A 27,283-nucleotide genomic window follows, 5' to 3' on the forward strand; every position below is an offset into this window, starting at 1 on the left:
ATTTCAATTTAATAAATTAATCAATTTAATTTGAAAGAAATCAAGATAGATTTCAGATTAGAGGACCTGGTCAAAATCGTTTTTATTCTCAGTAGAGGTGTAACGTTTCATTCGATTAATCGATGAATCGATTGTCAGTCCTATAGATTCTACTAAATCGATCTGCTACAATAAATAAATAGAATGAATCGTTTTGGCTTCACCAATAATCAATATAAATGCATTTAATCGGATTAATCGAGATTCTTACTTATGATTAATGTTTTAATACGTTTAAGACACTCTCTCCCCTGCCAGCATGTAGTCTACTAAAAATGTTAAAAATAACCGAGCATATTTTAATTACATTTTTGTATTCAGCATAAAATATTATGCAGGTTTACTTTTTTATAGAATAAATATGTTATTTTTTCACCTTTCAGAAGAATACAGATAGTCTCACTCGCATTATTGCATGTTTATTTAATGGATATAGAATTTTGGTTACAAGTTACTGAATCGAATCGTGGTTTACAGAATCGAATCGAATCGTTACAAAAAAAAAAAAAATCGTCCTTGAATCGAATCGCCAACTACTGTATCGTTAATCGAATCGAATCGCCTTGAAGCCAAAGATTCACACCCCTAATTCTCAGTCATATAAAGCCCAAGTTAGATCCTTGGGGCGCTCCACAGATGGAAGCAAAACTGAAACTTATATAAAAAATATTTTGTAAATTTCGGCCAATTGTTAGCTGCTTGGCATCTGCTCTCCGCCCAAAAATATTAGGAAAAAGACATTTTAGATATGGGCCAATACTTTTACTGCTGCTGCTCACTGCTTGTAGAGGCTTTGCCAGCATGATCCATCTTCATCAAATGAATCCTATAGCTTGCTACATATGCTTAGTGATAGCCAGGCTCATATTGAGATCACTCACTGGGCAGTGTGGACTGCTGGGGAGTCATGTTAAACACAATGCATGCGTCCCTTTGTGTGGGAAGGGGGTTGAAGGATTGTTTTATTTCAATTATTCCTATATTTCCCCCTCAGGCATGCTTAGCTGGGGCAACCCCATGGATATGTTGACAAAACAAGTCCCAGCGCTCATTAAAATGTAATTATAGCAGACCTTCAACATTTACAGGCTGATTTCGTTTGTTGGTCTAAGAAATGCTAATTTGACCAGAAATTAGATATTCATTTTCAATTGATGAAAATTTCATTTCTATGGACAGAAGCGCAATTGATTGTACTTACTATTAAATTATGAACGACAGGTAAAACAACACAGGTCTTGAGGTTGCATAACTGTTCAAATGGCCAAGCAAAACATGCCAGTGTTGTACTGTTGAAATTGCAAAACTGTTGGTCTACAAATTAAAAATATAAAAATCAGTAGATCCAATGATTGATGTGACGATATTGATCCTATGCAGACATATTAACTGCTTAATTCCTCAGAGCATAGCCAGAACAAATGAACTGTAGTCTATTCTCAAAGCTAGAGGGATTCAGTTAGAGTAGTCAACTACGGCAGATAGGTCCAGAGGGTAATGACTACACATTACGCGTTTGCTTTATTGAAATATCAATACAGTACTATCAATTGACTTGACATGATTTGATGCTGTCATTGTGCATGTAAAACTGGGTGATTGCAGTCTTTTACTTGCATTTATTGACTGAAGTTTACACAATTGGCCATCAGGTATGCTTCACTATTAGTGGCTCAAAACTCAGTTAATCGGCTACCAGCATTCTGGTTCGAGCCAACCATATTAATTCAAGAAACTCTCACTATTCTTCTTCTAATATCTTTATAATTATGGTTGCGGGTGTAGCTGTCCCCAATACCTCAGTCATCTATTTAGTATGTGTTAAAACGTTTGTTTTCTTCATCTTTGCTGAGATCTAATGTTCATGTGTGTGTTTGGTATTTAGGGAGTTAGTCCTTTCAGCAGTATTCTCGTTGCCTCTCGGATTCCTCTTTCACTAAATCTAACTGTTTAACCATCTGCAGTTCCATTACGTGTGTCTGAACGAATACTTGTTGAGAGCTATCCTATTAGCCCCCTTCGTGAATGCATTCGTGTGTTTGTGTGAGGAGGGCAAAATTGGTTTTCTCTCTTCCCTCATCACATTAATGTCTTAACTATTTAATAGATAATTTGTCAGTAGCAGCTGCAAAGTGAAAAGCTACAAGATCATTAGGTTTTCTTTTGCCGTTTCGAAGCTTGTTTCCATCAATCACCATTGTGCCTGCCTATTGAGACCTTTACCATACAGAACAATCATTACTAATTTGACTATGAGGATTGTCTGTAAATAGTGATTGTGTGTGTCTGCACGCCCTCTGGGTGCACATCCACCCTGCCTGTCTGTCTCCTCAGTGACGCCTGCCACACAATGCAATAGTGCCATTTGGGAAGACGACGGAACAGGAACTGGAACATTGTTCGGTCCGCAACTGAATTATTCATAACCTTGCACATTGAATCAAAGATGAAGAGCCAGCTGCCACGATCGAATATGTCACCGCTCCGCCTGCTTACACCATCCTTGAGCTTTTATATTGACACTGAATTATATCAGAAAACGATGCTGCTCATTCATCAGATTTTGGATGATGTGTCTGAATGGGAACATAATGAGCGAGTTCTCCTTTCCCTCAAATAGTATAACTAAAAGAAAAAAATATCTGCTCAAATATAAAAACACTAAGCATTCCTTTAAAGTATCTATCTTCTCTCTTGCATGATAGTTGTTTTTTCCAATCGCCATAGTAACTCAGATGTCTGCCAGAGACCTAACACTCTCAGCATACAGCTGGACTTGAAGGTCAAACCTCGCTGATGGAGGCCAGGACCTGATCCTATACATGCACACAAAAAGAGAAAGACAGTCATACATGAGGACATTGAGACTTACTGATGTGTACAGGAAGCCCTCACTATTCATAGCCAGATAGAGCTTGGTCTGCACCCCCTGGATGGCCACCACTCGCAGCCCCACTGGAATAAGGTTGAACATGGCTGGAGAGAAACGGACAACAGAAACAAAAGTTAAACACAACGTGTACTTTCTTCTCCATGAATACACTTATTACAGAACATAAAGCATATTATGCAGCTAGCATAGCTTCTCATGACTTTTATTCTTCAGATATAAAGCACATATACTACTTGAGTAGTCGCATTTAAACGTGACCGAGGCAAAATGAACACTGTCGTTGACAATTGAGTTTTCACATCACGTGCCAGAAAATGGACATTTGTTTCTGAGAGAAATCCCAAAGCACGAGTTGTCAAAACCAAACCACAAATAGAGGTACGACATAAGCTCAGGGACTCAGCCGCTCTCTCCCAAGGGTGTTTTAAAAAGCAAATGAACACAACTAGAAACAAGAAGCAGAGATTTATTGAGATTACAAAGCACACATACAAACTAAAACCATAGGCTGAAGTTAAGTGCAATGTTGTGGCAAACGAAAACATGTCAAATTCTTTTGAGAGGGAAAGAAATCTCACATGAAAACAGTGGCTAAAGGTACATTCATGATATGGTGACAATGCTGCTCTCTCCATCACATAGCCTTCATGATCAAACACGCACACACACATGCAGGCCTGTCTGCGAACAGCGGGGCTGAGTCTGATTTGTGAGACTGAGAGCGCCAGCGGCGGCCCAGCTGGTCAGTGAGGTACAACTCTACCTCATTAATGTCAGCCTCAACTGCATGCAGAGGCTTCCGTTTCATAAGATGCCGGCCGGGAACCCACAGGCAGCATAGAGGAAAGCACACCAACATCCACCTGACAGTCTGTAGTCGTGCTTCTATCCCAAAAAAACAACTTCTCACCTTTTTGTTCTGACTTGGACTTTAGACTTTCCATTGTCACATTAGGATTAGGGAATTCCTAGTTAAGACACGTGAGCGGATCAATTATACTTGATTCTCACATCAGTTAAGCTGTGAGTCTGCGCTTACTATAGGTCCTCTTTTCAACCACTTAGTAGATCCCTATCTGCAGACTCCTTCTGGCGAAGTGCACTATAGAGGCTTTTTGATGTGCTATTTCATCTGCCCTTATCGCTTTCACACCACAGACCTCCTTCTCTCCGGGCTTTCATTGTAAACAACAGCCACGGGAATGCATAATGTATTTACTTGGTAGAGTAGACATGCATTGCCAGCATATTCCTGGTTCAGTGAAAAGGCGTTTAAGTCCCAGGAACCATTTGTTCTCCTTCCCTTTCTCTCTGCTTCTCCCTCACTATCTGTCTCTATCTGTCTATCCTAACACCTTTTTGATCTTCAAATGCCATGTTGTCGACTAACTCTCGTCTGTTCTCAATGACATGTGTGAAATGACTTCACGGTCAGAGAATATCAACAACAATAACGGAAGAAGGTCAGACTCTTGGATGATAAAAGAGTGTATTTGTCAACACTTTGAGAATGACTGATACATTGGATGGTGACTCAGCTGATTAGAAGCAATATTTCCAAAACGGTTACCAAAGCGGTTGCCAACATGCAGTATATTGCTTTTCATGTGTTATTATCAGAACTCTTGTCGTTTCTCCTGAATTTTGCTTCTCAATCCTATTTAGATTCTCAGTTATATTTTCAGGTACAATATGGTCACATTACCTTGTAAACTTTAGTTCCTAGTGACCATCCTATAATACAATAATCAGAAGATGGCGAGGGAAAGATGCAGCGCTCTCTATGACAGATTGGCGTATCTATTTTCTTTGGCTGATTCCTGCTTTGGCTGCGACGTACAACAGATGCTGCCAGTAAAACATATTTCTCAAACAGATAGGACCTACCATTTAAAAGCTCAATACCTGCAGCTGACAAACCAATTATAGCTCTACTCGCCAAATTTGTATTTACTGACTGTCAACTAGGGTTGGGCGGTATGAGCAAAATCTTATATCACGGTATGAATAATTTCATATCACGGTAACGGTATATATCACAGTATGGTTTTTCCCCCTGTAAATTCAATTAATGGATTAAAAATAACCATACTGTCGCATTTGATCATTTTCCTCTTTTATTTTAATTTTCTCACAGCAGCATAACATTATTTTAAAGAAAGTATAATAATATAATAAATAATAAGCCACAAAGAATGTGCAAATGTCTGGTAAACATTTGAACTCCAGCTTTAACTTAAGCTATAGTGTGTATGCAAATGTAAACACAGAGCTCCATCTTAATAAGAAATAAAAATAACAAATGAGAAAAAGTATGCGTCGTGATGGTCTCTGTTATCTCCCTCCATCGATGTGATTTATTGTCATAAGGGGTGCCTTTGGCGAAAGACTCATAATACTGCTTCGCGTGTTTTAGCTTTAAGTGGTGGAAGAGGTTACCGGTGTTTCCACCTGCAGCAGCAACAGAGTATCGCTTTTTGTTCATTGTCGGATTTTCTAAATCCGAAAAAGTTCCACAACACGTAGCGCCCTTTTTCGGAACGAGTTCCTCCTCTTCGTCATGGGTGGATCGCGCTGCCTCTGTTTCCTCGTGGCGTTCACTCTCCTCCTCCGCCATGATTGTTATTACTCAGGTAAAGCTGTTTCTTCTTCGTCATGCTCATGCAACCACGCAAGCAGTCTGCTGCAATGCCTGCAGTGCCCCGTGTGTCGAGGCGGTGTAATTACAGACACTCAGAGCGATGCCGCAGACATCTGCGCTTTCTCCGGTCTAAACGGTATTGCAAAATCTCTACCGGTAGACACTTTTATACCGTCACACGGTATAATACCGTCATACCGCCCAACCCTACTGTCAACCATATTTTGTAAGGATGGGTCGAACCTGAGCTGCACTGACATACACTAAGAGCGGCATGTCCTCCGAACTTTTCTACTCTTTGGAACTTTCTTCAATAATGCATTCTTTCCAGTTACTATCAGCAAACCTTCTCCACAAAAGTTGTTCAGATTGATCTGTCTTGGCAGTGCTCTACAGGGAGAGGATGTCAGTAGTGAGGAGGTATTTCTTATGAAAACACTTTTTACAGACTTATTCAGGCATTTTATTGGGATCTGTGTATGTTTTGTATCCTTTTAGATTTGATGATTTATTTCTTCCTCTCCTGAAATATCTTTGCTGGTCATCATAATTGCACCGTTCTCACTCACTGATTTTTCCTCTGTCCTCCCACCATGTTGCACACACACACACACACACACACTTGCAGTCCACTTTATTTCAGAAGCATTACCAGCCGGTGAACTGATGGGAGATTTTCAAGAGGGGGAACTCAATTACTTCCTGGCTCCTAGAAACACCTGAGCACACTGAAGGGGATGACAGGGCCACCGCCCACTCACAGACCTTTCTGAGTGGAGAGAGGCAAGTAGAATAGGAAGGGTGAGGACGCCGGAGGGACTGTTTACATGATTGGTTGCAGGCTGTCTCCCTGCCATAGTTCCACCCACTAACAGCCTAGAAGTCATGACCAATTCAGTATGACAATAAACCCTAAAGGTTTCCATTAATCACTGGTCTCATTTTAATCATATAATCTGCAGCAGCCTAAATATGACAGCTAGAATGTAAGCTGTTGTGACAACATCACGTAGAATGGCACTGTGTTTATTCTTATTGACTACTGTGTGGTTAGCAAGCTCAAAGGGGACATTAGTTGTTCATTAGAGAAGATTAAAGTAAGAACACAGAAATGTGGTAACTGTCAACTACCCATCCGAAGAATTTATTTTTAACAATCCTTTGAATCTTAACTTTATTGTCCGCTTACAAAGATGGGGGTTGAAAGAATGTTGGACTAGACTGAGAATGAACTGCATGTTTATATACTTCTTTTGAAGAAAAGGATAGTTTCTCAAGATACTCGGTGGATTCGTTCAGTTGTGATGCAACACAAGAAAATGGTTGAAATTCTATAAAATAGGAGAGAAATCACTTTGATTACTGACATTTGTTATTTCAAATATTGTTTGCCTTTCTAATGAAAATGTCACAGAAATATCAAACTTCTTTATTACCACAGCCAAAGGCTGTCTTCTCAGCCTGTAGCAATGACCAAATCCTGTTTTGTGTATGTGCGTGTGTGTGCGTGTGTGTGTTTGTGTGTGTGTGTGTGTGTGTGTGTGTGTGTGTGTGTGTGTGTGTGTGCATTTCACTAGGTCCTCTCCCACCATCACAAGACACCAGTAGCTCCAATAGGACTGCGCTCTCCGTCACCATGGAGACAAGCGCACCCAGCGCCTAACAACGCTATTTTTGGAGCAGTGCAAAGAGCTTCACTCTTCCTCCTTTTCCTCTTCGGCAGCACTCTTTAATTTTTCTCTTCAAAAACTATTTTGGTGCCAATGCGGGCCAGTTGTTATGCAAGTCAACAGAAAAGTGAGTCCTTGCAGACATGATGGGCAGGGTGGTGTGTGTGTGTGTGTGTGTGTGTGTGTGTGTTAGATGTAATTTAATTTTAGTTTCTACTCACATTGTCTGCCCTGCGTAGTATTGAACTTTGCTATTGTTTTATTTAGGCAACAAATTGCACACAAATTACAAGGTGGTGTTCTGCTGCAACAACATCCCACTTGCACAGAGCTGCCATTTATATGTACACTAAGACACACAGGCCATCTCCACCAGGGGAGTAATTGAATACAGAGGTACTAATTCAGAAGCTCCAGAGGTGTTTACATCCGCTTAGTGTCAGGATTACACTGCAAGTATTACATCAAAGCTGTTTCCATGCAGATCTTTTTCTCTTTTTTGGGGGGAGGGGGGGATAAAGTGGATTTCACATCAGGTCACTAACTGGTGTTTTCAAATCTTCAAAAACATGTATTGTTCACCGCACTGCCTCAAGATAAGGTCTGTTTCTGCTGTATTGTTACCAGACAAGTGGCTGTGCTATTACTCTTCCATTGATCTCCTCTTAAATACGTCTCTTGGAATACAAAGAATTGTTGTTGTCACGCCAACGATAGGGATGCATCAAGACATAGTGTAAGACAGAACTGGCTCTCACAACAGAGGCAGTGTGTAGGAGAGGAATAAGCCAATCATCATCAGCGTTCAGGTTGCCGTGACTTTGATTAGGTAAAATGAACCTCTCTAAAAAAAAAAAAAAAAAGTCTGTACTTTAAAACCTTCCGACCAACAGTACGCACGATAATGGGTGTATGATAAAAAATGACGTGAGGGTCATTCCGTGTCATTTCATCAAATTTCTGAAAATCTTCCCACATGACCATCTCAGAATTTCTTGAAAAAAATCTAGTATGAAGATACACTTGTTTTGGAACAAATCCAAAATATAAGGTCTCTAGTGTCAACGGTTTTCGCATGAAAAATCATTGAATAAAGGGTAGTTTAGACGGTTTAGACCTGATACCTGTTGTCAGTTTTTTGGAATATGGCTCTGAAGTTGGGCAAAGATGTGTTTACTTCCATTTTTGAGCCTTAATATCTGTGAAACTAATCATCTGAGAGAAACCATATTTTGTAGAATGTTTAAGCTAACACCAGAGATAGAGGCAAAAGTGATAGAAGTCTGGCAAAACTGGGACCTCATCAACTCTTCAAATTTGCTATTTCATTTCAACAAGCCACATTTTGGGAGAAGTTTAAGTACCTACCATACTAGGTTATCATTGAACTACACCCCTGATACTCCATGTCTGTAGGCTATTAGTAACAGATATAAACTGTAGACATTTTGAAGGCCACAGGTGAGATAGTTTTCTAGATATTGCTGTTTTAAAATTGCTTTTCAGAGTATGATGCCAAAAAACGTCTAAACTACCCTTCATTCAATGATGTTTCATGAGAAAACTGTTGACAGTAGAGACTTAATATTTTGAATTTTTCCTATGGCATTTTTCCTAATTTTTACAGGACATTCTGAGATGGTCAGGTGGGAGGAATTTGATGAAATGACACGGAATGAACCGGGAACAGAATATATAAGGGACACTTACTGTAACCATTGTCCTCCTCCTTCGTTCCATCAATGGTTCCATCTGCCTGCAGCTGCAGGTGGAAACCTTGTCGACTGTACAGCTTTGTCACAATCCCCTTTAGCTGGGGCTCTGTGGAAGCAGAGGGGACACAGAGACAGGAAGACACGGGAATGAAACAGACTATAGAAAAACATGAACGTAGCAATCGGATGTCACCTATTTGCTTCAAAAAGGACATTTTGGACCTTCGATTTTGGTTGACAGGAGCCACAAAACCCAGGGAAGCAAAGCCGAGTGGAGCCGAGGTGGGACAGCAAAGGAGCAATTACTGCTTACTGTCGCTGAGCACATAAAATGATGCCAATGGAAAGTCAATTAGGCTCCTTTTTTTGTAGTGGACACATTAACACTTTCAACCACAAGATCAGTGTCCGAGACCACATGTCCCAAAGCGTTGTTATTCGGGGATGCCTTCATGATGGTTTTCTTAACTGCAGTGTTCGTTTTCTTTCCTAAACCAAACGTTAATTTTGTTGCCTACATTGTTTTTTTGCCTTATGTCGTCCCAAAATTTGTGTCCATGATCACGAATCACCAGAATTTTGTAACGAATTCACAAACTGCATTGAGACATTGGCTACACTGATACTGTCAGATCCTTCCATATTGGCTTAACCACTCAGTCATGATGGTTGCCACTTGATAAAACAACAGGGCTTTACATTTCACTTCTATTAAACAACATTGCAAGACATCTGATGACCTGAAACCTTTAAATCACATTTATGCTTTAGTGAGCTGTAAGTTCACAAACATAAATTGATGAACTATTTAATTCAGTTTGATCAATGTTGCTGTGTCCATAAGCCATGGAAACTCTTTCTGTGTTTTCTAAAAGAGGCAGCCCCTATGGCTCGACAGAGAAACAGGACCACAGATGGACGAGAGCAAATAATATCAGATTTAAAAATGACTTTAGGGGCATGTTGTGACTCAGGACATTGGCTGAACCATTTCTTGTATGGAATTTCTTGTATGTCATCCAACACATTGTGTTTTTAAATGTAGAATTTTGGACTGAGGAGGAGATAGCGACACACAGGGCAGGGCTCGCTGTACTGTGTGTTAGATGTGGGAGAAACAATAGATTCTATGATGCATCCTGATGCATTGAGTTTAATAGTTGAATCGTGACCATCTGAATCGTAATCGAATCGTGAGGTGACTGATGATTCCCACCACAAGTGTGTGTTTGTGTTTTTTAATAATTCATATACAGAACAAGCTTATAGATTCCGCATTTATAAATACATGGAGAGAAACGATGAAAAGAGACAAGACACCAACCACGTGGTCACTTTTCATGTCAACACACACAAAACGGATGAATGATTTATTTCCCCCCCTGATCTGCCTTGGACAGACGACTCATGGACCCACGCTGTGTTGCCACACTGTAGACTGGACTCAGCAGACACTCTGAACGTGGGATTTCCATGTCGGCCCCAGAGAGCACTCGCTTCTCCGGGAGGAGATCCCGCGGCACTCTCGTTCTGCAGCAGCGGTGCAGCTGCACCCGCACTTCTCCAAGGCCGCCGGTCCGTCAAAATGATGGACAGGCTTCAGATTTTTCCGGCATTATTAAAAAGATTCAATCAATGAAGGGGGTGCTCGTTACATGCCTAGTGTCCCTTCAAAATAAACTTCTTCATGGGAAGTTACTTTTGGGCAACAAAAACACTTAAGTTTAGGAGCATGGTTGAGATCGGTGACACTTCGTAATGCTCATCTCATCTCATGGTCTACCGCTTATCCAGTGTCGGGTGTAGCGGAGCAGCTTTAACAACTTCGTAATGCGAACAGTAGAATCAGGCAATCAAACCACCGACCTTGTGGCCACATTACCCCCATAGCCCTAACCCCCTTTACTAATGAAATGAGGAAAATCACACTATTAGGCTATATGTAGCAACACAGAAAACAAGCCTCAATCTGTCTAAAAGACAATAGTTTGAAGTGGCAGATCATTTACGTTTGAAGTGGCAGCCTGTGTTACATCATTGTAATGTCTGCTAAGAGCTAAGTGCTCTCCATTGCCTGGTTACTGTCCCTAGTGGAGTGTCCTTTACGGTGGTCTACCGCACCTTTCCTCTAACCTTTCATCTCACTTAACTTTCAGTACTGCCATATCTAGCCTTAGTAGGGTTACTTTTGCTTCAGAGAAGGTTTATGTGCACACCGGAAATATTGATGATGATTTCATTTTTGATTAATTTGTACTTGTCGGCGGAACAGCTTGTCGGAGAAGAACATGACATTGTGCACAATGCACCAAACTTCATAATGTTACGTCACATCACCTTCTTCACACACTTTATGTCATCCACGGGATAGAAACTATAGATGGAGGTGAGAGGGGTGCAAAAACTGTATATATGTTAGATTGCTTCTAAATGAACCCTTTGCTTTTGAGTGCAACAAAACAGCTTGGAAATGAAATGCATATGATTTGAATAACGTTGAATATGTTTTGTCGTCATGTCCACACACAAAGAAAAGGACACAAGTGACAATAGATGGACTTTAGGTTTGAAAAAGATGTAATCAGATGGGCCGTGGTCACGTAGGCACTGGATTTGCTTTAGGCTACGGAGACGCACCTCTGACACCACTGCAATAAGGGTGCTTTCAGAGCAATCCTGGACCTCGGCTCACATCTCTTTATAATCCTTATAAGAGTATAAATATCAACTTAAAATGCTCATCATTTTGAAAATGAGGTACCACTTATTTATTATTATCTGCCAAGTTTTTGTTTTGTTTTCAGTTGGATACATATCTATGACAAAGAACTCTGCCAACAGTGTGTGGGGGAAGATAACTTTGGAGCTAATTGTGAGGTCTGCTTAAAATAAAAGTTAAGACCTGCTTATTTAAATCTATGGGGAAATGTGTGCCCATATCGAAGTATATTTAAGTGACAGTGAAGTCTTTAGTGACCTCCAAAATCTACTGAATAAACACTTTTGCATATCTTGTCCAGTGTGGCCTAGATAAGTGGACGTGAAGGATGAAGAATGGGTTTAATATACATCCCTCCGCAGTCTGAGTAAGGTGACTTATCTGTGCGCAAACTTCACAAGTGAAACACGTCATTCTCATCCCGTAAGCTGCATAGAAATGAAGAACTCGGTTTACATGTTTCTAGATGATTTTAAAACAGATTTTGGCAGCCTAAGTTCGAAGAGTTATTGATCCTGATGAAATTAACAACAGACCTGGTCGTCTCCTTCGCCTCTTCTTGGAGCCAAAGAGTTTGACCCGGGAGAAAACGTTCAGTCGACCGGGCTTTTCACAGCTCCCCTTGGCTTTACTGGGGCTGCTCACGCAGCGGCAGGCATTGGACTTCTCCCGCTCCCTCGCTTGCCTTTTCTGCCTGATGAGGGAGCTGGCTATCGCTGCAGCCATGGCCAGTTTGGCTGCGCTCGGGGAAACAACTTCAGAAGAAGCGCGAAATAATCACCCGGAAAAAAACTGGATTCCGACGGTAAACGTCGAGACGCAGTGGGAACTATCTGAGGCAACTGCAACGATTCAACAAACTAAGCATTTGCCAAGTTGACTAGGAAGAAACATAGTCCCAGTAGTGCGGTAAAGCCGGTTAGATAATGTCCGAATGAATCATTTTTTTCCCTCGCGAATTTGGGCGTTATTCAGGAACTGTCCGTTGTAACTCCCCCAAAAAAAGTGAAATTGAAGAAAAAACAGAACCCACACGTTCCATCGCACAAAGACTTTCCTCGCAGCTCGTTGCATGTTCCTCTAACTGTCTCATTATCTCCGCATCCCAACAACACACGCACAAAGCCAGTCTCTGCAAGCGCCTTTGCATCATCTCGCTAAAACTACGTGGACGCGCACATGGCACCCGGTTTGACAGGCAGTCGTGAGCCTCGATGCGCAGCCGAAGGACGGAGACACCTGTTTGCAGACAGGATTCCCTAATCCCTCACCGAAGAGCGCCTTAGAAAGGCGACGGATCACTAAAGAGATCCCGTTTGTTTTTCTCTCTTTCGTTGAGGCGATAGCAGCAGCCGGCGCGTCATTGTGGATGCGGTATCCGAGCACAACGCACAGCCTCAGCTCTGCTGCTCAGAGCATCCCGCCGACTATTACCTGGAGAGTGAGCAGGGGGGAGGAGGGAGAGGACGGGGAGTCTAACTAGTGAGGAGGCACAAGCCCAGTCAATGTGCACGGTTAAAGTAATCTCCATACAAGCTGGCACGTATCAAGAGAAAGGGGCGTAGTTGGCGTGGGGGGCGGGGAGTTGAGAGGGAGGAGGGAAAACCACATATTTTTTATATTTTATGAGACTTAAATGAACAGGAAGTCGTAAAAGTACAAACGTCGTTTTGGATGTGACGAATTAAAAAATTAAAATGAGGTCTCATGGTCTCTTTTTTTTTTAATCCCATGGAATTGTCTGCTTTAGCGTGCAGATAACTGCGAGGGATAAAACAGCAGGTCGCCAGCAGTGATGTGGATGCAAGATGAATATAGTGGAATAAATGGGACGAAAGAGCAGAAGCCGGATTATAGCTATACATTCCCAGGCCATTAATACGGCTTTATCATCTGAATGTTCGTGCCTTTCCGCTTTCAAATATATATCCCGATAAAGTCTGTATTTTTAACGGGCTACTACTGGTGAATGGCGCATTTACATAATATTAATGAATGAGTTAATGAATGGAAAAATAGTGGCCAATGCTGTTTTAATAGCTATAAACTCCAAAGTAAAAGTGAAGCCCTGACACTGATGTCCTGACTCCCGGGCTCACCTCTCCCTTACTTTCCCTCCGTATCGGTTTGAGTCCAGCCAACAGCCTAACCAATGGTGCCATCTACAGTCCTCGACGTGGAGGTTTTATTTATTTCGTCTGATTAATAACCTCAATAGTATACTTTGTCTTGATCACAAATACGTCGTTTTCTCTGAAATCTCGCGATAAAAAAGTATTAAATATTAAATATAATAACAAGCTCTTTAAAAACCGTAAAGCTTACGTGTCCACACTTGTTCTGAATAAGCACCAAACGCCAAAGCGGAACAGTGATGCTATAAAGTGTAAAGCGCCCGAGGCGAGTCCACTTCAGCACCACGGACAGCTCCACTGCACGGCAGCAACAACATCACCAATAGAATTAAATATGACTTAAGCCTGCTACTGACATCAATAAAAGCAACTCAATTTCACTCTGCTCATCTGGAAAGTGTTGTCCCAGTCGCACTTAACGAACATAATTTGAAGTAGAAAAGCAAAACAAACGAAAACATATCCAGTATAAATACCTGAAACCGATTTTCTCAGTGGAAAAGTCATGATTGTCTACAGCAGCTGGGATGCTTCGGTCCTTGGGCGGTGAAGCGGAGTCTACATTCAGCAAAGTTAGAACCGTTGTCAGAACAGCTGTCAGAGGCGTTGTGGAAGAGAAAGCGCGAGGCGTGGCCACCAACAGGAAGATCATTAAAGGACATTAGCGACATGCCATTATGACTTCTAAAATGCTCATTAAACATTCATTTAGAGGTCTCGTTGATCCGGCCATGGAGGGCGCGTGTGGTGCTGCGCGCGGCGGTGGCCGGATTGAAGAAAAGCGATCGAAAACGCAGGCTGGGATTGTACTTCCTTCTTGGGGCAGAGAAGACTTTGCTCTCGTATTACAAAATAAAAAAAAAAAACTGATGTAAAATGATCCGATAATGCGTTGACTAAACCGGTTATTCAGGCCTGTCCACTTTACTGAAACATATCGATGTACAATCAACGGAGACAACATGCATTAGACAAAGTGTTTTTCACAAAGACAACTCTCTCTCTCACTCTTTATTTATTTATTTATTTTACAACTCACCCAGCCAGTACGGAGATTGACTTAAATATGGCATCAGCGTCACGGCATAAATTACTGTCAATATTGGTTTGCTTGCACGACTATATATCGTATTAATCCAATGATGTCATGCATGTAATTAAATGCTGACGTCTCTTTACAAACGTGATGACAGAAGTGAAAGTGGATTCATGGTTGCACTCCTGTAAGTATAGACGGACTTCTAGAGCTCTATGGGCCTTACTGTAGGTACTCGTGAGAGTGATTTCTGGTGACTATGCACAGCTTTGACCACTAGATGGAGCAAGTGGACAGGCTATGAAGAGCGCCTGATTCATCCTGAAAGGAAAATCCACCTAAAAACAAAATCCACCTTAAAGCCAGTCTATTCACATTAAATAAGTCGCTGACTCTTTGATTTTGCCGAACATCACTTCACTTTCATTTCATATATATTTAATATATTTATTTTATATATATAATTCAGACAGATATTGATCTATACGTCAATATGCTGACTAGATGGCAATGTCAAAGAAAGCTATTTTACAAAACAGAAACTTGATAGGACTATAAATACTTTATGGGTCAATAGCAATATATTCATTTACAAGGGATTGGTTTAAATAACACGAGCATACTGCCGAGATAAAAACATTTGTTTCCTGTTTACTGTTATTGATTTTCTTCTTAATGGCATGGAGGGAATCTCATCATAATATAACCCCACCCAGTTTAGATGGTCACCAAAGCTGTTTCAAGGTTGAACTGGGCTTCATATCATAACATATAGTTCCTTGATTTGCAATTATATTTCTTCTATTCATATTTAGTGTAATCTTGAAAAAATGAAACCATGTACTCCCCCTGCATCTATAGCATCTTTTTAATTGTCTAGGATACAAACTTTATTCTTTATTCACTAGTTTTTTAATTTGTTGAGTTTCAACGTTTAATAACATATTTGGACTTACCATAGGCACTGTTGACCATAGGAACATGAATGGATTTTGAAAATGGGCACAGTATTAAAGTGTGTTTAATACTACCATTAAACACACATGCTACAAGCAGCAGTACCTATTTGAGCCACCTCAAAGAAAGACTCACCTAAATCATCAGTGTAAGGCACTATATTTAGAATATTTCCTAACAGAGAACTCAACTGAATGGAAAGTTATACTGTTGTCACATGGCATGGGATCTGGTGGCTTTGAAGAAAGCGTGTATACGTTTCACCTTTTGCTCCTTTACTGTTACTTTTGCCTGCAATCCCGCTTCAAAACACCTGAACTATCCCTTTAAGTCCTGAGCCCAGGTACCTCAGGAGACATGAGTGTAATAAATGTTTTCATGTTTACCTTAAATTATAATATTATGTATTTGCACCACCAACACCATGAAAGGATATGCTTATTCACTGTATATTTTAATGATCACACTTGAAATTCAGTCCAGTCGATACGAAGGAATTATGACCCGATAGTGCAGCGTATTATTTATAGGAATAGTAAAGTATGTTGATGTCATGTAGTCTCACCCCTCGGTTGGATCTGGGACTGTTTATGTATGAATTGTAAGGTTTAAGTCACTCATTAGTGCAAAACAAAGTCGCTAAAACAGCAGCATCATTACAGTTGCGTGATCAGCACCATGGACAGCAGCACTACACGTCAAACAAGACTACACCAGCACGCAGCTCAGGGGACATTCTATTCTGCTCTCTCACATATTGATTAAGCTACATATCTTTTAGAAAAAGACCCAATATTATAAACCACATAAACACTGAAAGACAATTCAGTAAAACAACTTGCACACAAATGATGATAATGATTGAGGTATACACACTAGCATGAGAACATTTCTGAAGGTAAGAAAATAGGATTATTTGAAAACGCTGATCCTCTGCTGCTCATAAACTAGCTTTGTCTTCTTGAAGTGTGGTCTTATATCAATAAGTTTCTTTCATATTCAGTTTACTGATCAGGGCAATCTGTTTATTATTTGTCGCTGTCTATTGATGCAGAGGTTCTGAATTCATGTTTCCGTGACATATTCGTGAGGTGAGGGAAGGGCCTCCAAAATGTCGAAAGCCCGACGGCGTAAAGTGATATTAAGGCGTTTCTGTTTACACTGCAGCATCCAGTATCCCGGACCGGTTCTATCACATACGCCCAATTCTACCATGAGTAAACACAGAGAGACAGATCTCAACACTCCCAGAAGCAGGCTTTGCTTCAGTCATCCCACTGCTGATAAACCTGGGCCATCACTCAGGCAGACAGTGTGGCTCTTCAGGTAGATGGCTGGATTTATCACAGACAGTTAGGAGGACAGAAATAGGTGATGGGAGTCAGGCTGCATTGTGCAACAGTGACACTAATCAAACACCTTAGATGATACTAAACATGCAAATGTGTATAGGCCTGATAATGTCTGTCACCCTGATGGTGCTTTTCTTAGCAGCAGCCAAGCAGTGACGGAGGAGGAAAACACTGAAAATAGCATACTGTAATCGCACAAGTGGGACGCATGAGACGATTACAGAAGACATTTTTTATGTTTTAAATAGACATGGTGTTAAAACTAAAATAATAAATCTCACACATTTGTTTCATTCTAATTTCAGTATCATTTGTATTCAGAAGGCTCTGAAGAAAATATAGCTTTAGTCTACTTTTGACTTTTTTCTCAGACAAAGGTAGACTATAGCTATATTTGACTCATTTGAAGTCTACTTAAACTGTGCTCATTTGCAAGTGAAAGTTGGCTGCTGACGAGTGTTGCATTCATAAACTAAGCTTACTATAAATAAAGCAGATGAGAAATAATTCACCAGCCTCTGGTGTTTATATCCAAATGCAAAATATGTTTCGGTCTCGACAAGGGCAGACTTCAGTGACCTCTGTAACCTGCACCTGTAGACACTGTCAATATGGCAAGCAACACACACACACACACACACACACACACACGGAGGCAGTTTCTCTGTCTGTGTGTGTGTGTGCTTTGGTTGCTTGTGTAGCAATGTGCCATGGGCAGATTAATTACTGTAGTGCCCCAGAATGCCAGTCTACTGTGGCCTCCCAGGGGCACCTTCACCACACACACACACACACACACACACACACACACACACACACACACACACACACACACACACACACACACACACGCATAGTGAGAGTGAGAAAATAATTGAGGATAGCTAAAAGCACACACTTCTTTTAGCTTACATAATGCAATCATAGTAATGTTTAATGTGTACAATAAACTGACTATCTGCTAAATTATATTGTTTTGTAATATACCAAAATATATAACGTCCTTAACAGTCCAAGATTAGATTTAGATGTGATACACTACAAACTTGACTGCAAAAAGAAGTGTGTTAAAGAGCCAGAACATTGAACCCACGTCACGTGTGCATGGACTTCACACAGATGGTCCCAGCACCATGATGCACTTGCCATCTCTGGCCACTAGGGAGCAGAGGTCCTAAGTGAAAGTGGGAGCCAGGCTTGTGTGCGCCAAGGTTGATCACTGTGTTGACCTTTGTGTTATTAAATATAACCAAATGTGTAAGCTATCTCTTCTTATTAATAACCCGAGGCTGTCATGATAACATGCAGGGTTTAATGAATCTTTAAACTCGTGGAGAAAAGTGGCCTCCAAGGGCAAACGCTGAATAAATGGGGAGGTTAACCTTGCTCACGGTGTGTAATAGAGGGCATAGTTGCATACTTAGATTGTGGCACTGATTATATAGAGTTATTAACTGTCCAAGTAAATGAATATTTTAACATTGGGAACTGCTTTGGCAGGATTTTTAGCCGAACCTCTTGTGACAGGGTGAAGGGTATGAAGAGAAATATTATCAGTTGAAAAGGAAAGATCTCTGATAAGCTCAAAGGGTTGCTGCTCAAACCGTTCAGTCCCTTTGGCAGCATTCTGCCTGCTCTTTGTGCGTGCGCTGGTACAGTAAATCCACTACAACAGCAGCTTGCCGCATGCGAGGCCACCAGCGCCAGAGATACCATGCGTTACCATGGATACCACACATACGTAAGAGGGTGTGTGTGTGTGTGTGTGTGTGAAAGATAGAGAGAGGGAGAATATGTGCGCTGAGAATGGGGGTTGGATATTACAGAGCAAGACACCATAACTCAAGGAATACATGGCCGACAGCCAGACTCGTGGCAATGATTGCGTGATCTATCCCACACTCTTTTGAACCGGAGGGCTGTGTTCAGGAGTCAGTGGACTGAAAATAGAGGACATTAGCCCCATTCTTTCTCCCAGCGGGTAAAACAGGATGATATCCACCTTGGGGACAAAGAGTGTAGAGCTAACCGTCAGTGAGGAACAATTATGTCCCATTGTGTTATATGCTGGCACTCCTTGATGTTGATGTTATTTCTCATCACCATATTATCTGCCGTTTTATCCTGTGTTTAAAGTGCCAGAAAGATTTCTAAGAAATGTATTAACAGGGTGAATCTTCTTGTTAGTCGGAAATAACATAAAACACATATGTTTTAAAGCATCAATGCTGTATAATAAGATCACTTCTGAGCTTTGTGCCACCATCAATTTTATTTCCAACTCACTTTAAAAAAAACAAAAATAACATTATTATTGTTATTAGAGCAGAAAATCATCCAACCTCTCACCTTTTGTATAACAACTGGCTTCAAGGTCTTGAATGATCACCACTGCCACATTTTCTCTTACACGGAGGAAGTAACAGTAGCTATTGTTTCCCAAGTGAAAGGAGCAAAATGATGTTTTGTACATCAATAAAAGCTAAATATGGCACTGAAACATAGAACTGAAATCATTTCAGGTGTTTTTCAGGTGTTGAGCCTCTGCCAGACGCATTGTGTCTGCTTGATAATGATACAAATAGACGAGAAGGTGCACTGCTGAACAATGTTTATATTTTTATCTGAAATCTGCTCCTTCACTGATAAATGCACGTGTCATAAAGTGGAAGAAGAGGTTTATGAGCATCTCTGAAAGTGGCATTTGAATTCTTCGTCATTCCAGTGTGCCTCATATGAATTAAATATTTCTGCAGTTATTTCATGATCTAAAACAACTTCAAGAAGTTCGGCTGTTGTGATTCTAATAGGTCACTGACACTGAGGACAATACAAAGACATTGCTGTAATGTTAGTGTATTGGATGGATGTTCTGCTCACTTATTGAACTATAGTTGACTTTTACATGTAGGCAAACATATTTAATTATTTATTTTAATTAGAGAGGCCCCAGACTGAAAATGAAAGTGATTGTGTTCCTCTTGACCCTGTACTGTCAACTAGAAGAATTCACATGCACAATAGGTTTGGTAGGTTTGGGACTAGATCAAATGAGCTCTTCCTCGCATGTACTTGGTATGCCAACAACAGAAAATCAATGATTAAAATACAGCAAGGCAGAGTAGTCAATATATTTACTCGAGCTTGACTGTACAATCTGTCACTTCTTAATTCAACTGCATGTGAAGTACATCAATTAGCTGGGAATCATACTGTGAGCTGTCCAATGCTGTGGCTTGTGTGCTCTGTGTAAGTGTGCGTGCGTGCGCACGTGTGCGCGAGCACGTGTGTGCGTGAGGCTGTAATGACGTGGAGAAATCTCAATCAGAGGCACCAAACGGTGTGTGAAATAGCCAGAGTTCAGACGGCAGCCTGCTCGGAATGACTAATGCTTTAACAGCGACGTGCTCTCATTCCCCTTGACACAAGACTGTAAAACCACAGACACTCCCTATTTCTCTTTCCCTCTAAACAGCTGACCCTTTTTTTCTCTTTCAAAATGAAGAAAGAATAGATGTAGATAATTGTCAACACTCTACGACAAAGTTCCAGGCCAAAGACCCTGAAGCTGATTCTCTCTGATAATAACAGCTGGCATGTTCTCTTTGTTCCTCGGTCGCCCTGAGCAGGACTATGGAAAAAGAGGCCGATTTATTTAACACAGGATCGGTTGTTGAACATCAATGAGATGATGTCAGCAGGCTACGGTTTTGTTTGGACCGCTAATGGAAATTGAAATGTAATATCTGTGTGTGTACGTGCCGTGGAAGCAACGTGTGCGTGTGTACGTGTCATCCAATTGAATGACCCTGCAGTTCTCAGGTCCCCCGGGGGATTGTGGGTGAATCATCAACACTGCTGTTGTAAGCCGGAGGAAGGTGGCTAAAAGTCCCTGTGACTGACTGCTGTGTATGAAGGCCTAGACGGTGCAAATGCTATATACAGCAGCAGCTCTTACAGAATATAGTACGGTTAATTCAATAAACAAGAGTCAGTTCAGATCATGTGGAACACAGTTTAGCTGCACGGGAGACAAAGGGCAAAGTTCAAAGCTACTTCCAGGCTTACGGTAATGTCATTTTGCTGCCCGTTTCTAGGTTGGCCACAGTGCACAGTCTCTAATGCTGCATTACTTATCAGGCAGAATGGAAGATAAGATCATACAGCATGAAGTATGCACATGTGCACTTGTGTATGTAATCCAACTAGCACACATCCATACATGCGTAATAGACACACACACACACACACACACACACACACACACACACACACACACACACACACACACACACACACACACACACACACACACACAGAGGCAGCCAGCCCCAACACATCTAATAGAAGTCTCTAAATGGCTGTCAGACCAGCATCTAGTATCCACCGTTGCCAGCATCACAACGGGAGGTAGCCTCAGGGGAAAATCAAGTGCTGGAGATGCTTCTTTGCCAAAATGCTTGACTGAACACTAAATGTGTGAATCATAGCCGGTGAGACAATGGAAGAAGCCCCTTTGTAGCTTTTCCCCAACGGCGTTTTGAGTTGAGAGGCCGCAAAACAATGAAATCACTGCTATTTTCTTTCAAGTTATCCCTCCTCCATTAACCAGAACACACCCAGGAAATGGGCTCTCGCATAGAGAAAAGAGACATCTGGTATCAAAGGGAAATCAAGGAAGTGTGCTGCGGCCAAAACGAAGACGCTCAGACTTTCTGAAAAGTTTGTATTAATAACTCCATGCTAATTATACCCGTCTAGCACGAGCAGTCTTAGTCCCTGAATACAGTAAGTGAAGTGATGTTGTCCTACATATGCCTTCCAGTATGACACATCAAGGAAGGAAATGGAGTGAGATTAAAGGCATCATTTCAGACACCAGCTGGCTTAAACTGTCTACTTAGTGATGGAGACAAAAAGGAAAAGCTTTGAGTCTGGCGAGAGAGTGCAAGGTCATGCTTGTTTCTTTTTTTAGAGTTGCTAATGTAGGACACATTGTTGTCTTAGGTGATGGACACTTCGTAGCGAGGATAGTGACGGCAAAAACGATGCTATTCTTGAAAGTAGACCGGAGCTAACGTGGTGTCTTGATTTAGGAATGGCAAGTACACAAGGTCTTAAAGGGGCAGTTCACCCCAAAATAAATAAAAACAAAAAAAAACTCCATGTTTTGGAGTTATCAGCCTTGTCTCGAATATAAAGGGACAAGACTCTCATCTCTTTCATCCAGGCATTTGAAATAGACCCAGATCTTGTCTTCTAACCAGGTCCCTGTCCTTAGACTAACCCCATTATATCCCCCGTCTGGCCACAAAAATATCATGCAATGAGGTCAAATGTGCAGGGCAGCGAACTGGGTGTGAACATTAATGAAGCTAATTTAGTCCGGCCGCTCACTCTTTATTTCCCCCGCCACTGCATTTCCTTGAGGAAAGTATCGGGGTTCATTCCGCTGACTGCAGATCTGAGACGTGGGAGCTGCATGGATGGTTCCTCACACAAGAAGCAAGCACTGAATGGTTGGATATGGGATCTCTGGCACTACTCCTGCGTTTAAAATGATTATGTTTATTTACAAAAATATCAGAATGTGTATGCCGGTGTGATTGCATGGCTCAGGTTGGCATTGGTTATTTCAGTGTACTTAAAAGCCCAATGTGCTAGGTGGAACGGATCGACTAAGCTGGAAATGACACGACAGGAGGCGTGACTCAACTTATGGGAGTGGGTGGGTAAATAGGTCATGTTCCCTACCCAACACAGTATCCCACTTTTCACTTTCGGTCCCTGCACTTGTTAGTGAAGTCGGCACACAGAGAAATCAATGGCAACATAATGACAATGGATGGTAGTGGACCAGTGTTTGGGATAGAACTGGTAGGAGGAGCTGTGCAGAGCTGATACAGAACCCTACGGAGGTATGAAAAAGTAGGCCAAAACACAGCAGTAAAGCAGTGATGGCTCTCTGTGGTCTGTAGACATATTATATGAAATACAACACTGTTACAGAGTAGCATTGGTCTTGGAAATGATAATGAAGGCTGCAGTAATAACGCAACATTATCAAATCCCTTTGCGGACCTTACATCATGCAGAGAAATTAACACTGGCCACCACCCAAATGCTACTGGCGTGTCTGGTAACAGTGTTTTAATGACTTGTTAAACTCAATTCAAATAGTAATATAGCTAATAATTAACAAAATAAACTCTTTTTTTGTTCTCGTAATGAAGTCACAGTCTTTTCCTCTTGTGTCATGTTCACAGATATTAACGCAAATTCAAAGGGAGTGCAGCAACCATAGAAGACAAAAAGAGGACAAACACACATTCAATACAATGTTGCAGGATGGTCAGCGCGGTGGCCATTTTGTGTACTGTTGTGTACTGCCCTTACGACCATTGTAGCTGCTTGACCATGAGCTGTGTTTCATATTGCACACTGCAGCTGCACTCACATACATATATTGCTAATATATCAGCTGCACAGATGGATTGTGGGTCAGATTGTTTGCTAGCTTGCATACTGAAAAATGTGACTGGATGCAGTCATCCTAGGATACAGCGAATACATCCTAGGATTCTGGATACAGCTTATCCACAATGCTGCTGCACACCTTGTCTTCAATCAACCCAAATTCAACCCCTCTCCTCTGTGACCTCCACTGGCTCCCTGTTGCAGCCCACATCCAATTCAAGACGATGGCACTGGCCTTCAAATGGAAAGGCACCCATCTACCTCCAAACGGCAATGATATGTTGTGGTTTCTTTCTTTTGCGAATGTACTTATCATAATTCGCTTTGGACAAAAGTGTCTGCTAAATGCCCGAAATGTAAAGCTAAATGTACATCGTGGTATAAATCTTTTTCGGGCACACTTAATAGTATGGTAGTGATGGTATTGGAATACATAGATAGTTTTATATGCTATGCTCTAATGCTTCACTGGTTACAGAAAATTAGCTGAATGGCGGGCTGGTGGCTTTAAATGCATGCCCTTTCTATATGTGTAAACAAGGCAAGGCAATGGAAATACGCTGATAAAATGACAAAAACAGCCTGAGCAGGAAGACCTTTTTCCATGTGCACTGATGTATGACAATCGAGCACCGCAGCGTCACTCATGTTCAGTCTAAACCTCCAATTGTGTGCACAGAATGCCTTTTGTGAGTTATTTTATCATTGTATGGTAATGCAGAAGAAAACATCCACTGGATTATTTGCTGCATTCAGGTACAGGTAAGATGCTGTGGCGTAGCATAGAGTCAGCTGCAGAGCATTATTGCATGAGCTACAGTGTGTTGTTGAAAATCAAACCGGCTTTATAAACATTAGACAGAAAAAAACTTGAGCTACTTTTGTCTCACAGCTGTATGTCAAATGTACAGCATATGTTGAGAAATTGCAGCTGTACAGCTTTGTAAACGTTGTAAATACATACATTATTTCAATTATTTTCTGTTTTACAATGGGCTAACTGATTCCTAAAATTATAAATGTAACTATTGGCAAAAGCAGCTGCAGCATCTTAACATCTTCTCTTTGATTTGGGCTGTAAATAGTTAAATAGGAATGAGTGCAATATTCATGCCTTCTCAAATCCTGCTGGCTTTATGAACCCATCAAAACAGATGAAGAAGGATCCAAAGAAATCCAAAGGCAGCACAGCAGACAACTTCCAGCAGTGCATTTTGTGTGTTCAATGTGTGCATGTGTGCGAGATATACATGATCTGAGGGATTTTGAGGTAGACTTGCTAGTCCTAAAAAGGTAGAAGATTTGACGTGTTTACTGTATGTAAAAGTGCATTAATGCATTTTTTTAAGACTTGGTTTGAAGGTTCAGTTTCTGGTGAAGGTTGGTGTTAGGCACTTAGTTGTGATGGTAAAGGTTAGCAGCTGGAATGCATTCTGTCAATCAGGGTCCTCACACGTGCGTCTCGTCTCAGAGAAAAAGTAGATCCATCCTGCCATTAGTCTAACTTTTGCTCAGTAGTACCTTTGAAGCAGCAGTAGTATTTGCTGTCTGGATCCTTTATCAGAATCTTCATTAAGCAGAGTGTACTCTGTTTCGGTTCCTACCCACCCACAGTAGCAGAGAGCAGACCCCATTAAAGTCTTCTACATACTACATACTGTATGTTAGTTTATGCATTTTAAGATGGTAGAATGTGTATGTTTGAATGATTATGGATTGATTCTGGTGGAAAGTCTTTAAATATGTTAGCCTTTCTAATGTGTTAACAAGTATCTTATGGGCTATCCACTGGCTGGGTTTTTAAATCACACATTAGAGAGATTCAACAATCTCCTACATTGCTTACAATTACATGGCAACAGTCATCAGAGATGATGGTGAAAGAGATAAAAGGGATAACATGTAGGATACAGAGAATATGACTGATGTTTAGTGTGATCTTTAAATCACTGATAGGGGGAATGACATACATGTTCCTACCTTCTCCTTCTATCAGGCCCCACGGTCACATCGACCCAGGTGGCGTGCAGTGAGTCAGAGGTCACGCTTTAACATGATTGTATGATTGCACTGAGCTTCTAGCTACCGATTGAGGGATCAGTGCAAACCCTGGAGCTCATATCATATTACGACGGTTGAGTTCCGCAAGCAGCACAGCTGCTATTCTGTGACAGGAGTAGCTGCTGCAAACATGCGTTCATACTCAACAAGCCAGAACAAGTTGGTTTCAGTACTGCTGGATCAGATTCGTAACGCAGGCTGTAGGAACATAACTATTCTTCCAAGTTCCAAGCGTGACTTATGTCATGCCCCATCCAGGGTCAATGTGTGTGTTTGCAATTAAGGAGATAACATGGGGAGATTAGGACATATTAACCGATGCATCGGCTGTCAGAGGGCACAGATTAGAGGTGCGTGACACTGGCCTGTTGTTACGACGGGTTACATATGAACATCTGTACTGCTGAAGGACTGCTTCCCTGCCTGCCTGATTGCTCCCTATTGCATCATAATGAACATGCATCCGAGGCCTGTGACATCCTCCTCACACACACCAACAAAACTCATCCAAGAGCATTCCTTGTATTTTCACCATTACATTGAGGAGGCACTTATACCAGTTGGTTGGTTTCAAACTGACCTTTTTTATAATATTTTGTGTTTAACCTTTCAGAGAAATATATAAATAGAAGGAAAATATGGCAGGAAAAAATAGTGTGAGAGGTAAATGAGATACAGAGAGACAGCTGTAAATGTATGCTGATGATGTGCTATGTCTAATTATCTCTCCAGCCGGTGGATTAGCGACTAACACTAATGGCTGCCATAAGGCCGTAGGTCCCCGAGAGTGCACACACACACACGCACCCACATGTAAACAAAGCTTAGAAATGTGGCTTTGACGGGCAAGAGCAACGAAACCCATTCTCCTCATACAAACGGGACAGATGTGTGAGCGGTCTGTGGGCTTATCGAGGTGAGATGATACATGGTTGGCTGAGTAGTGGTAGAATGTGTTCCCCTCGTCTGCCTCACTGCAAGCGGTATATGCACTAGTATGTGTTTTTGTATGTGAGCATCTTACCACGTCTCATCAGCACCTGTGTGTCTCTTTGTTGTTTATTCAGTCCGATGCCTCAGCCTGTCGCGCTTCTTCGCTTGTATGCGTGCTGCAAAATTAGATTTGGGTCTAAGATAATGACTCGCGGGCCTATTCTTCACCGCATACTGATGTGAGACAGGCTGTACGACACAGAAGGTGAAAGGTGCACGTGCTGATGGGAGCGGCTGAAAGGGAGGGGACCGCCGACTGGGGTCTCTTTGACAGTTGATGAATCATCATTTCATTAACAGTATGCATCATTTATGTCTAACCCATCTATTGTTCCGGCAAATACATTATCGACGACCTTGAGCACACTGGGCTCCTACTGATGGACAGAATATGATCTTTGAGAAGATTGCTCTACGTTTAAGTATGATGATATATTTTTAGACACATATTTGATTTTATTGAATAAAGGATCCATGTAATGATACTACATCCGTAATCTGAGTGAGAGCATATTGGAGTGTTATGACACATACAGTATGCACACACCTGCCTATAATGCACTGTTGTCACTAAATGTACAAATCTGTGGAGGGG

General features: G+C 41.4%; 1 protein-coding gene across 3 annotated transcripts in view; it reads right to left on the minus strand.

The window, feature by feature from the left end:
• fgf13a (fibroblast growth factor 13a) overlaps nucleotides 1-27,283 on the minus strand; it is an 81,146-nt gene that overhangs the window by 12,158 nt on the left and 41,705 nt on the right. For 2 of the 3 annotated variants that reach the window (XM_084010050.1, XM_084010052.1), the window contains 2 exons: nucleotides 8,954-9,064; nucleotides 2,912-3,015 (listed from right to left, as the gene is read on the minus strand). In XM_084010050.1, coding sequence (XP_083866176.1) covers nucleotides 2,912-3,015; nucleotides 8,954-9,064 — 215 coding nt within the window. Of the gene's footprint in view, nucleotides 1-2,911; nucleotides 3,016-8,953; nucleotides 9,065-12,213; nucleotides 12,442-27,283 lie in introns of those variants that run through there. The other variant, XM_084010051.1, reaches the window with a different exon arrangement.

The sequence above is a fragment of the Eutrigla gurnardus genome, assembly GCF_963514095.1.
Source record: "Eutrigla gurnardus genome assembly, chromosome: 5".
NCBI lineage: Eukaryota > Metazoa > Chordata > Actinopteri > Perciformes > Triglidae > Eutrigla > Eutrigla gurnardus.